Below are 13,261 nucleotides of genomic sequence, written 5' to 3' on the forward strand. Positions count from 1 at the left end.
CAGTAATTGTTGTTTACAGTAAGCTCGCAATGGCTAGAAACAGATTTCAAACAAAGCAGCCTGACTACTTGAACTTATGTCACATCAAAAAAAAAAAACTAATGACAGAGCAGCAGCAGAGCTACAACTAAAAAAGTCTGTGGCTATTGAAGCAGCTCTCTTCTCTTGGAAGCTCCAGTATGAATGAGTCATCGCTGCGTGTCAGCATAGCTGTGCAAGGTGCAAGCTGCTTAAGACACGAGGAGACAATCTCCCCTTCTCACGACCTGCTTTGTATATGGTGTCACTTTGTGCGACAGGACCATTCAGGACCATCTTTCTTAAGCTGACGTACAGGGATCGGGAGAGTAAACACAAGCTTCAATCCATGTGAATTAAGATGCTTCGAGTTCTGTTATTTTCATTATGCACCTTTTTCCGTGTCTGACATCTCGACGCACAGTTCCCGGTTCATAAGAGGTATTAATACCTAACCGGAGTGACAATGACAAATGTGAGAGCATTAAGTGCGACACGTTAACACACACCTCGTGTGAGGAGCTGCCATTGCGTCTTCCATTAGCAGGCTGAACGCAAAGAGAGCCTTCAGATGTTTTTAATGAGTCTGGCTGTACAGATGTGTCTGATGTCAACATGTTTTTGTGCGTCTTGGCACAGGTGACAGGTAGAAAAAATAATAAGAGAGCCAGGTTGAGCAAAGTGTTTTTAAAGTTGCTCTAAATAAATGACTGTATGTTTGCTGAGAAGTGTAAAAAATTCTCAGCGGGTGCAGCATTCTCAACTCTAATTTGAGTTTTTCCACTATGCAGTTGTAGCACAGGTCGGCACGACACGGCTCGACTCTATTCCTACCTGGTACTTTTTTAAGTACCTGCTCTGCCGAGGTTCCAAGCGAGCCGAGTCGATACTACATGTGACGTCAACAGACCGCCGGTCACCGATTGGTCAGAGAGTGTCGTCACTGGAAGAGTCATGAGCGCGAAGTCCAACACAAGAATCAAACCGAACAGTGCCAAACCGTAGATCGGATAAAAAAAGACTTAAAAATCACGAAAACGTGGGTTAATCTCCAACATTTACCAAGGAAATTTGTCTGGTCTATTTAGCGACTGCCTAACGCCAGCGATCGCGAGCCTAATATTAACTGATTCTAATTATTCAGTACACCGAAAACAACGGTAATGAGAGAGAGAGAAACAAGTATCCACACTGGTATATCTGTCTTTCAGTCATCTATATCTTAACACATCTTCACGCCAGACCCTCATTTTGCCTTGCTCCTGTGGTCAAGACCATTATGAGAGGAGTGCCGAGGCTTTTTACCTCTGCCAAGGAGGTTATGTTTTGGCCAGAGTTTGTTTGTCTGCTAGTTAGCAACATAACTCGAAAAGTCACGGACGGATTTGGATGACATTTTCTGGAAATGTCCGCAATGGGAACAGGAACAAGTGAGTCAATTTTGGGCACGATCCGTTGATGCTATCACTGGTTACACTCGCTGCCTGACCATAATGTTATCACTGGTTACTAAACTCGCCATCCGTCCCAGGCGCGCTGGCAGGGTGTATTTTGTAGGCACTGAGCAGCCTTGGCGGAGGTCTGGGCTTTGCTAGTTTAGATTTGGTAGCATTTGGCATTTCTAATCCATATCTATAGCCACAGCTCCTCGTATCTGTGTCTGGATGTGTCTGCTGACAACCTGGGTGTCCAAGTGCTACTAGCTGCGTTATTAGGTGGTTGGTGAGTGACACAACAAACCAAAACAGAGGCTGTTGGCAGTGAAGCCAGTGTTTCAATTACATGTTTGTTTCGTCACATCGTGCCCATTTTATCACATTAGACATTATATTTCTATGGACACTTCAACAACACCTGTGGTCTTCCTGATGAAACACGTTTGTTTTGTGAAAACAGCCCAACAAGTCTCATTAAATTGATTAAATAAATAATGATTGAAAGAATGTCTTTTAAGAACAGTATGAGACTAGCAGATATCCCACTCTCTCTCTCCAGGGCCAAAGGTCTTTACCGCCGTGCATCAGCCCTGGAAACGTAACGTTAGGTCTTTGACCTAAGAGGCAAGTGACTGGATGCCATAAAGCAGTAATCTGTGCTGTGCTGCATTGCCATGGCAACACATGTGCCAATGAGCCCTGCCGGTGGCAGGGTGCGCCTTTCATGGCTCCGCTACACCCATCTGACTCACTCACAAACGGCCATCATTATTATAGAACCTGATTGCAAAACATCATCAGCAGTAAACTTGACTGGACAGGTGCCAAACTGGCTGTCATGTTCATCCCAGACCTGGAGACAGGTCCACAGATCATCCTGAAAGGACAAAAAGACCGAAAGCTCTGTTCCTCTCCACGCCACTTTTCCTTTTCTTGGTTTCTCTAATCCATCCTTTCCCTCTTCCCCTCTCTCTTCCATCTCTTCCTGTGTTGTAATAGCTCATTTTCCTCTTTCTCTCATTTAACCTCACTCCTCTGATCTCCTCGCCTAAAATCCCAGTCTCACTGCCAGCTGGCACTCAAACGCAAACCATCCACCACCATGGCACAGTGTCAGGCCTGAGAGAGCAAGGGAACCACCAACAGAGGGAGGGAGATGAGCATGCTGAAAGCAACAGCCAGAAAAGGAGGGAGGGGAAGGCGTCCAAGAGAGGAAAATGAGAGGGATGACAGGTAAGGACAGTCGGTGGACAAAGAAAAGACAGCAAACAGGACAAGCAAAAATAAAAGTCCACTGTCTACAAATGAATAACCGTGTATTTTTCTCAAAACTGACAAATCTTTTACTGTAATTGATCTGGCAAAAATACAGGAACACATTTTTCACAAGCCTTCTTGTACTTAAAACCCAACCTGAAGCCGTCCACTTTAGCACACACACATAAATAGAACACGATCGGGACAGGAAAGTCGGGTGAAAATGGTTGCAATGGTGCCGCAACGTGTGCCGCATCTGTGCCGAACGGCAGCGTCACGTTCAACTTTCATTTACCAACATGTCCTCGTGTATGTGGACAAAAGTTCCTGGCGTGATTCAAGTTTCATTAATAACACAGAGAGCGTTTGATGATCTGGTGCAGGGACCTGAGGAAGGGTTTACCTTAGGTCACGCTTGTGTTTAAAGTGCTGCTTCACCCCCAAACAAACACACACAGAGTGCAGAGTCAGGACAGCTTGAGATACAGTTTGATACAGCCATCACAGCCTCAGCCACAGTCAGTCTGATGCAAAAATGTACTTAAATTATACTCGTCTTTTATCTGTAAAGTCTAACCTGATCACTGCAATGTGCATTCCTAACTCTGTTTACAAGACATTGGTGGCGCACGACTCTATTTTATGCATCTTTTTATGATATCCGATCCAGTGATTTTGACCAGTATCGGACAGATACCGATACTAATGGCGTATTTCCATCACTGGTACAGTTCGGAACGGCAAAGCCCACAGTAAGGGTTAAGTTTCAACTGAGAACAGCATCTTTACTTGGTAAGCGGGTGTGCGCTGCGCCAGATTGCCGTGTTATCCAGATACGTAGGGTGGCGTTGGAATGGTGCACCACCAACAACGAACGCAACATAACAGTCAACAACTTTGAGCTCATTTTTTTCTGCTCGGTTTGGGGTCGTTTGTCTCAAAAAGACATCAAGCGTTGTATGAGAATAGACATCGCAGACATTGAAGAAACACAAGAGGGACGCTTTTCTGTCGCCCAATCAGCTGACGCCTAACTCCACCCGTACCGTACCATAACACTGGAACCCAAAGGGAAGGGTGCCAGTTATTGACCACCGCCAAGGAAGTATGTGTTTTCGCCGGAGTTTGTTTGTTTGTTTGTCCGTCTGTCTGTTAGCAACATAACTCGAAAAGTCATGTACGGATTTGGATGAAATTTTCTGGAAATGTCCGCAATGGGACCAGGAACAAGTGATTGCGTGGGCGTGATCCGTAGCTACCATCACTGGTTACAACACTCACTGTCTGACCCAGGCACGCCAGCAGGGTGATTTTGTAGGCACTGAACTGCCTTGGCGGAGGTCTGTGCTCTCCAAGTGCTTTTCTAGTTTTGGTACTGTTCCTAATGGAAAAGATAAAAAAATATGTAGCGCACCAAATTGTTCCACTTGGTGGACACACGCCCTAAATATCGTACAGTCTCAACCCAAGTTCAGAGTTCAAAAGTTTGTATAAACTTGGATTTCTGGATCAGAACTTTACTTTAGCCACAAATTCTAATTCCTTTAGAAAATCCGTTCAATTGCAATGAAAATGGGAGTCCCCTTTAAAAAAGTGAGCAGACAGAAGATTCAGCAAATTCAACAGTATTTTGTTTTGTGCGTTTCTTTCTGCTTGAGAGGTGTAATGGATCTTTCGTATAAAAAAAAGCTGCTGGCAGGGCATTTGCCTTTTTTTTTTATATTAACAATTATATTACATGTAAAATGTCTGATCTTCCACATCAAAACCTATCCATCACCCCTAAAGTTGCTGGGTGTGTGAAATAGAAAAGGAGCAGCGGAGGCCTCATTTATCTTCTGCATGATCTGTCAAGTCTGTGATCAGAACAGCGTGAGGCGAGACGAACACTGGGGTTTTCTTGCAGTGGAATAGTTCCAGTTCTCATCAACGCTGCGTCTCTCCGAAAGCACATTTGTCTGCAGCAACTTACAATGCCCAGGAGTGTGCGGGGTTGTATACTTATATGATCGGATTGTTAAAAGGTGGCACAATGTTTTGAAGAGGAAACATAATTTGGTGTCTGAGAACTCATTAGCACTATAATGATAAACTATCAAAACAACACACTGTATATTCCTTTATAATAGACTTTGTGGCAAAGTAAACTGGGAATTAACACTCGTTTCCTACTTGAGTCAAATGAATAAAACGACTTTTCTGGATCCAAGAAAAGCTGAATATGTCAAGCACGAGTTGACGTGGTATCATTTACATGGACGACAAGCACAGTGCAGTGCTTGAATTTTAAAAGAAAAACAAAGAAAACAGGTTGACAGGTTTACCTTGGGCTCCATGGAGATGAAACTATGGCGTCCTTGACTGGACAAAGTCGACCTTTTGATGGTTCGACTGTGGAAGAAGTGATAGTGGTCTTTGAGATCTCCAATCTGCAAAACACACACACACACCACACATTAGTGTCAACATTAAAAACGGTCCAGTGAGCAACATTTTACTGGGTTTATTGTCAGAATTTTAACTGAATGCGTATCATTGCTTTAAAATAATTGTCAGGAGTCTTGCTTTACAGAGGCCGTCATGTTTCTACAGCAGCAAAAAACTGGCATTTTGTATTTTTAAAACAAAATACGGCTCCACCCGCACAAGCCCAATTCATAAACCAACAAAGAAGCAAAATGAAAGAGTTTTTATATTCTTTCCAGTGAAGCGAAGGTCAGTGCAGTTCCCTAACTGGCTATGAAAAGAGATGGGTAAGTGGATGAGTCCTCCATTTGGTACAGTCTGCATTCAATACATGTTACAAGGTGACACTTTAAATAAGATTAAATTGAATTAATGTATTAACGGTGAGAAATAAAAGACTTAGTAAATACACAAGTTATACAAAAACCAGACAAAGAGACCGTGAATGTCGGTCAAATGTAAAGACGTACTCCAACCGACAAAGACGGTGATTGGTTTTAATAATTGATAAAGGCCATACAATCCGCTCAGATGATCAAAGTGTCATGGCTGCCAAGGGTCATGTGGTGCATCACTGATCCAAGGCCGAGTGAACCCGTTAGATCAACTTTCAGCTCTGGCGTTCATGAACAAACACACACACACACACACACAGTGGGCAACTTACAGACTGAAGAAAGAATGAGGAAAATGTAGCAGAGAATTTGATAAAATAATGCATTTCTTTAAACAGGCAGCTGCCACTGTGAAGGTTCCTCACAGTGTCCACATATCATGTGTTCCACCGTCTATCCAATGCACCTTTTATTCCAAATTCAATCCGACATTTTTCACATTCACGGCTCGAGCTCCTCAGGTTCTTGTCCTCAACCTAAGTCAACATAATGTGCATCTCCTCAGTTGTTGTTGCTTCAGTCACGACTGAACGCTCATTCCGACGCGACCCAACCCATATAGTGAATCACATCTTCGGCATAACCTGTGGTTACAAGGAATTATGTCGTAACAAGATTTAAGAAGAAGAAGAAGAAGAAGAGGGGGGGGGGGGGGGGACAACAACTTGCACTTAAGTGATTCATGATGTCTTGCTTCACTGGATGAATTTAGCATCAAGTCACGAAAGATGATACAACTTTTTCCACTTAAATGATTGCGAGTGTGGCATAATCGGGTCCGATTACCAAACAACAGGTTTGTGTTTTGCCTGAACACGAGCGACTCGGGGAGAACCGTGAGCCACATTAAACACGGACAAAGACAGACGTGACGCAAGAAGATGAGAGACCCACAAACCCAGCAGCAGGAGCATGCCATTCCAAAGATTTTCTACATTCTTGCAACAGGAAATTCACTTTAATTGGACTACTGTCCTTGTCCCAGTTTACGAACAAGAGCGAGGGATCATTTTGTTGATTAAAGCGCGCCGGCGTCCACCACGTGAGGTGGAGATTGTTAGTATGTAGTACGATTTTCTTTTTTGAGCCGACGGGGTATAAACTCTGTTCGAGTTTGCCGTGTTTTTCCCACTCTTGTCTTCTTTTCTGTTCGGTGCACAACCTACTTATTTTAAGGGCGGGAACAGTGGAGCAGACGCAGAGCGCTTACGCCTGGTTGTGTCCGAGTCCTGCATCCGTGTAGAGATATTCGATTTTGTAAAATTTCAGTCGGACAAACAGGTTTAAATGCATTTTTAAAGATTACTTTTAGTCAGACACCAAAATAATATATTTTTTTAATGTACTGACTGATAACATTTTGCAAACGATCCCTCAAATGTCAAGATTCGGATCCCGATCTACACGGAAACAGAACAAAACGGAAACAGTCTTTTGCTTTGTTGTCGTTTAAGGAAATGTCTTAATTCAAACGAAACGCCCCAAAACGACTCTAAATGCTGTAGTACATGTGCCAGGCCTGTACATGGCGCTGTAACGCTGGTGCACTACAAGCGAAGAAGATGTTGAGCATGCCCGCTATGTGCTCATTTTCTTTTTCTTTTTAAATGCTTCATTCTATATTTACGTAATAAAATCACAGAAACAGAGACAGAATTAAAATAAAAAGTTATTATAAAGCAAACGGACTAAACAAACATCATCGATGATGAAGAAGATGGGGACAGTGAGTGCCAGAGCAAGACAGAGGTGGGACAATGACATCATCGGTTTCCCTAAGTAGTGTACTGGTCTACATGGAGTGCACCGTTTACATGTGAGTGCTAAAATGATAAAGAATAATGGCGGATCCCACCTAGATAGTCTTGTTTTCATGTGGAGAGCCCTACAGTATTAGTTTGATTATTTTGCTCTACAACACATGTCAAACTCAAGGCCCGGGGGCCAGATGTGGCCCGCCACGTTATTTTATGTGGCCCACGAGTGATTAATTGGTCTTACAATTCTGTGTTAAAATAGGTCTATGTTGCTTTAAGGCGTGCGTTGACCATAAACTACATTTCCTACAATGCAAGGCAATTGCGTTACCCGCAAAGTGACGGCATCAACATCGTGGACCGGGTGACACCTTTAATGCATCATATTTGTAACTTGAATAAGTAATAAATACAGAAAGTTATTTAGCAATATGTTACGGAGTAGTTACCTTTATTTTACATTATATTTGGTTACATTTATTCTGTGTGACATTTATTCTGTGTGACAGTTAAATCTGGCCCTTTGAGGGTAACCATTATGCTGATGTGAAAATGAGTTTGACACCCCTGCGCTACAACATTCAGCAGTTTCACACATTACCACCAACTTTTATCGCCACGTACTCCAACAAGCACAACCGGAAATCCCCAAAAAAATAAAAAGGAAAACAGGCTTTCATGGAAACCTTGATAAATGTTCCTGACGGTGAACTCGCTGTCAAACAATCCAATAACAACACTCCATTTTGGCATAATGTCTACACACAACCTGGTGTTGCATCAGTGCAACCTGTACAAATAACTCCGCCAGCTCCGTGTCCACATCTGGTTTCAGAACATCGCACTCTTCCCACTCTCAATCTTCTCCCGTCCCTTCAAAACACCAGCGTGAACAGATATCCACGTCTGGGGCCCCGTCAGCTGATTTAGACTCAATTCGGCCTGGTGTCTTAGTCCGGGAAGGGGGCTCCACGGTTAAGAGGATTACCCAGAATTCCCCCAACGAGGTGCTCTCTTACTCCGTGCCAACTCTTTTCATCCATCCGTCCATCTATCGTCCCTTCTTTCACTCCCTCCTCCTTCCATCCTCGCAGTGTGTGGTTATCTTTGTCTATTCTCCTCTTTCTGGCCCTGTCAAGAAGACTATATTGTCCCTCTGTCACATGTTTCCCATACCCATCCCCCTATTCTCTCCCTGTAAACACTTTGCTTCCCTTTACAATTTAAAAAAGAGCCGTCACATCATCAAAATCATGGATCACACACACACACACAGGAGTCCCAGCACATCCACTTAAATGGGTAAACACTTGAGGTGCATCTCCGTGCAAACTACAAAACAACGTCACACTGATGAGTTTAATTTCATGTTCCACATACACATCAAGTGTAGATCGACATAACTTGAGAAGAACAGGCCTGTTGTCGAGGTGTCAAAGGTCACGTTAGGAAACCCAAGTCTGCCGTTATTGCTCCCACGAGAGCAGCTTTCAGCTGACCTCTAAACCAGGAAGTGAAGTAAAACTCTTGTATATGGGGTGTCAAAGTCCAATGAACGTTCTATATTGATATGGAAATGATTGCGAGCGGTGGGGGCGACACTCAACTCCACAGGGGAATTCCTATGGAAAGGGGGGGAGGGAGGGCGGGGGGGAGGGAGGGCGGGGGGGACTCCACACATTAGTTCTTGTCAAAGAGAGGGGATAAACGAGGCCATTAAGGCCTGCTCTCTGGGGAGTAGGCTATAGTGGGTGGGCGGGCTGGATAAGGCGGGTAGGACGAGGAGGAGGAAGAGGAGGGGGGGTTCAATAGCTGTTGACTAGGCTACCCCACAACAACCTGTCAGAATGGCCCCCTCTGTTCCACGCCGTCTTCACGTCAAGGGCTGGCAAGTGCAGGCTTGAACTGCCCAAGTATTTTGGTGGCGACAGTGGAGCATGTGTGGGGTCCACGCTTGTGTGACGTATCCCTCCACCACCACCACAAAGGGAGCACAACAGGACTTTAAACTTTGTCAAAACACGTTTCTCGGTGAACAGGAGAGGAAACGCAGCAGTGATTCCTCCTCTCGGTGGACAAATATGTTTTACAGCTGTGCTTGGGATTTATTTCAGATATTTACCCCCACAACAAGTGATGGATGTACTTAATATTGATGGGTGTTTTCACAATTTGTCTAGTGTTGGTGTTTTGTCATTACTCAACAAACCCAGAAGAAAAACACAGCATGGTCACATTCGACTGTGAATGTACTGATGTGAAGATGTTGTGAGAAAGAAAGCTCATTAAAAGCAAAAAGTTACTATTGTCAATCTAATAATGAGCAGGTCTTGGAGGCTTTTCAGTGAAATCCTTGCATGTTTGGCACAAACGTGAGTGATCCGTCTGACCATGGACACCCACTAATGTCTCACTTGTATTTAAATATATATATATATATATAAAAGACACACGACACTGCAATGGCTTTAAGCTGATAATAATGAGCTCCCTGTGGCTCCACAAGCCCGCAAAAAATGGAAACGATCGCGTGGAAACCCAAGCGAGGAGGCACCTGTTGTGCCATCCTGCTTCACGGTCTTTCTTCACGGACCATGGTGTCCTTTGTTCCATGCAGCTTGTTCCCTGATGTTTGAGAGTCACGGGGTTAAAGAGTTGGCACAGTTCACGGCTCAGGGTTCGGACCGCAGACTTTTTTTTTTTCTTTCTTTTTTTTTTGACGTTTGACCCAGTTTGTCTGCTCGTAAAACAAAAATGATGACGACCAAAGGTAACACGTCAAATAAATAAATAAACAGAGACAAGTTGAGAACCTACCTGTCCCATGTTTCTATAGCCATATTTTTCCGCTATCCGCTCGGCCACCTCGGGTCCCCCGGCTATCCTCACTGCCCAGTGGTTGGTGTAAATCCGAGCTTTGCACGGCGGCAACGCAAAGCTGAGGGTGAGCGCCAGGACGCACAGTAAGCTCCTTCTCCAAGCGGCGTTGCGGACCATCTTCCCCCCCACACACACACACACACTCTCTTCTACAACCCGACTCTTCCTCTTCTTCTTCTCCTCCTCCTCCTCCTCAGCCGACCACGCAAACAACCAAACTTCTCTGCTCACCAGGCAACACTCTCATAGACACGCAACTCTCCGGGCAAAAACACTGAGAGAGAGAGAGAGAAGGAGAGGGAGAGAGGGAGGGAGAGGGGGCAGGAACGGAGCCCAGGAGAGGCAAAAATAGACGTTATCCTCAAACCTCTGCTCTCCACATGGGAGACTTGGAAGTTTGCGTTTCGTGTGTGTGTGTGTGTGCGCGCTCTCTCTCTTTCTCCCTCTCTGTGTGTTCCCTCTCTCTCTTTTTTTCCACGGTGGAGGAGGAGGAAGTGTGCGCGCGCGAGTTTTCCTGTACGCGCGCGAGTGTGTGCGTGTGTGTGTGCGCGCGCGGGTCTCCTCAAAGCTGATTTCTCTTCTCCATGAAGCGACTCGGATGTTGGTGGTTCAGCGCATCGGGCTTTCATGTGGCGAAACGGCAACAGCGCCTCCCGATAAATAACTAGCTGACACTCGGGAGAGTAGAAACAACTAAAGCCGCGGGGTTTCCCTGCCGAGCTCCGCTGGGTCTTAAAGACACCCGGCTACGGGATCCACTGCTGTGAGCGGCGGTCCACGAGGAGAGGAAGATGGGCTTCCTCCACAAGGAATGAGCAATAATTGACTGAATTGTCCATTTTATGTCGTCGAAATATTTTTTTATACACAAATAAACTTATTTATTAGTCTTACAGCAAGGTTTCCCAACAGAAGAGCAAATAATAATAATAATAATAATAATAATATGAAAATTTATCAGAAGTGGATGTAAGGATAAATGATGATAAGAACAAAGTAGAATAAAATGAAGTCATAAACAAAGTAAAGGCAACACATATCAGCTGATTAAAGTGTCCAGTGTGTAAAATTAAGGTTTTAATTATTTCTAATTTATCAGAAATGTAAGCTGAAAATAATTCTACTTTATATATTTACTGTGCACAATCACACGGCTGTAAAAGTCCATGGTTCTCAAACTGTGGCACGTGTACCAACTAGTGGTACGCAAGTTTCCTCTGGTGGAACTGGGAGAGATACTGTTCTACTGTGTATATATAAAAAATAATAATAATAATAATAATTTCTTATAAATAATAATTAGAGTCACCTTATCTCTCGCTCCATCGTAATATAATTTCACTACACCAGTGCATGACATATATTTTAGGAAGAAGAGGATGATGACCCCTCCATCTTTTATACCGCTTTATCCTCAAGAAATTGTTCATTGAAATTGTTACGATATCACAAAAGGAACACGTGACATGCAATTACATCCATCCATCAATCCATTATCTGCGATCCTCTGGTGGTAGATAATGGATTGATGGATGCGCTGTGCCTATCTCAGCTGACATTGGGCAATTGGCGGGGTACACCCTGGACAGTTCGCCAGTCCATCACAGGGCCACATATAGAGACAAACAACCCTTCACTCACACTCTCACACCTACGGTCAATTTAGAGTGACCAATTCACCTAATCACCATATCGCATGGTTTTGGACTGTGGGAGGGAGCCGGAAAACCCGGAGAAAACCCACACACACACACAGGGAGAACATGCAAACTCCTTGCAGAAAGGCCCTTGTTCTGAAGTTGTTCCAAATGGGGCTTGAACCCAAGAACTCAGGTCTTCTTGCTGCAAAGGCAAGAGTGCTAACCACTACACCAACCGTGGGTGAATTCATATAACTTATTATCCCAGGTGACAAAGGACTAAAGGCTTCAGAGTAAGTGAAATACATTTTCATTTTGTAATCTGAAATAACTCTGAGATTACTTTCTCCAAAGGAATAAAACACAGGGTCCCCCAGACAATTTTTTTGGTTACCTCAAACCTTTCAATACAAGTGAATCTGTGGTGCATTTCTACAGAGAAACTCTTGCAATGCTGTGACCCAGTTTAACCGAAATTGATAATATCACAGACCAATATAAGAGACAGATTTTCTTTTAGTCGCGCTTGTAATCAGAAATAATATTGGCAAAGGCACATGCAAGTGCCGTAAAAAAAATTATAGGATAGTTTGCTGTGAAAAATCACAAAAATACAAAGTACATTTTCCATATTTTTGCAGCACGAGGATGGCAGTGGTGTTTTTTTGCCCCCCGATCTTTCCATCCACTAGTTAATAAGTGGATGCATTACATCTTGGACACTGCCCCCCCCCCCTTCCTACAGCTTGAAATCCTGCTGTTGAATGCAAGCCTTGTCAGTCTCCTGGGTAATATTGACACAGACATACCAATGTAAAGTTGGGTAAACTGTGTCCTCCACTTAAGTCATCGACCAGCGAGAAACAGCCACAGGCACTAAGACATAAATAAATAAATGCATTACATATTTTTATAAAAGCACACACACGTCTGTCTCAATTCTGTTATTGTGAATGCAGTGATTGTGTGGACAGCTTTAAATACAAGCAAGTGGCTAAATTTAAATAAGTGCGTGACCCCCCCCCCCCGCTAAATCTCTGAGTGCAGGTATGTTTACCAATGTTATTCTATAAACAACCTGAGTGATAACCTCGCTGTACGACTGGATTATTATGCATCCTCCACTGCCAATTAAGCCTTCTGCCCTCCAAATTGGCATTTAGTCCATATTCCCCCCCCCCCCTCCATAACCAATCAGCGAAGCTCTACATGTCATGCCCCCCCCCCCTCCCTCATCGTAACACAGGTCACAGCTGACTAAACGCTGTCATCGTGGAATGCGCCCGGTATTATCTGCAGTTGAGCCTTTCATTGAAGGCCTTTGTTGATTGATGGGTTTTTGTTTTGCAGCAGTTTCCCGGGTGGGGGGGTGGTGTCGGTGGTGGTGGTGGGGGGGGGGTCTCTGTGCACAG

General features: G+C 44.1%; 1 protein-coding gene across 1 annotated transcript in view; it reads right to left on the reverse strand.

Moving 5' to 3' along the window:
* Window positions 1-10,326, reverse strand: part of pcsk5b (proprotein convertase subtilisin/kexin type 5b) — a gene marked incomplete at both ends in the record, with an annotated part of 50,238 nt that extends 39,912 nt beyond the window's left edge. The window contains 2 exons of the mRNA XM_083904430.1: window positions 5,036-5,140; window positions 10,147-10,326. Of these exons, the coding sequence (XP_083760556.1) occupies window positions 5,036-5,140; window positions 10,147-10,326 (285 nt within the window). The remainder of the gene's footprint in view (window positions 1-5,035; window positions 5,141-10,146) is intronic.
* Between the last annotated feature and the right edge of the window lie 2,935 nt (window positions 10,327-13,261).

The sequence above is a fragment of the Microchirus variegatus genome (assembly GCF_963457635.1).
Source record: "Microchirus variegatus genome assembly, chromosome: 18".
Classification (NCBI taxonomy): Eukaryota; Metazoa; Chordata; class Actinopteri; order Pleuronectiformes; family Soleidae; genus Microchirus; species Microchirus variegatus.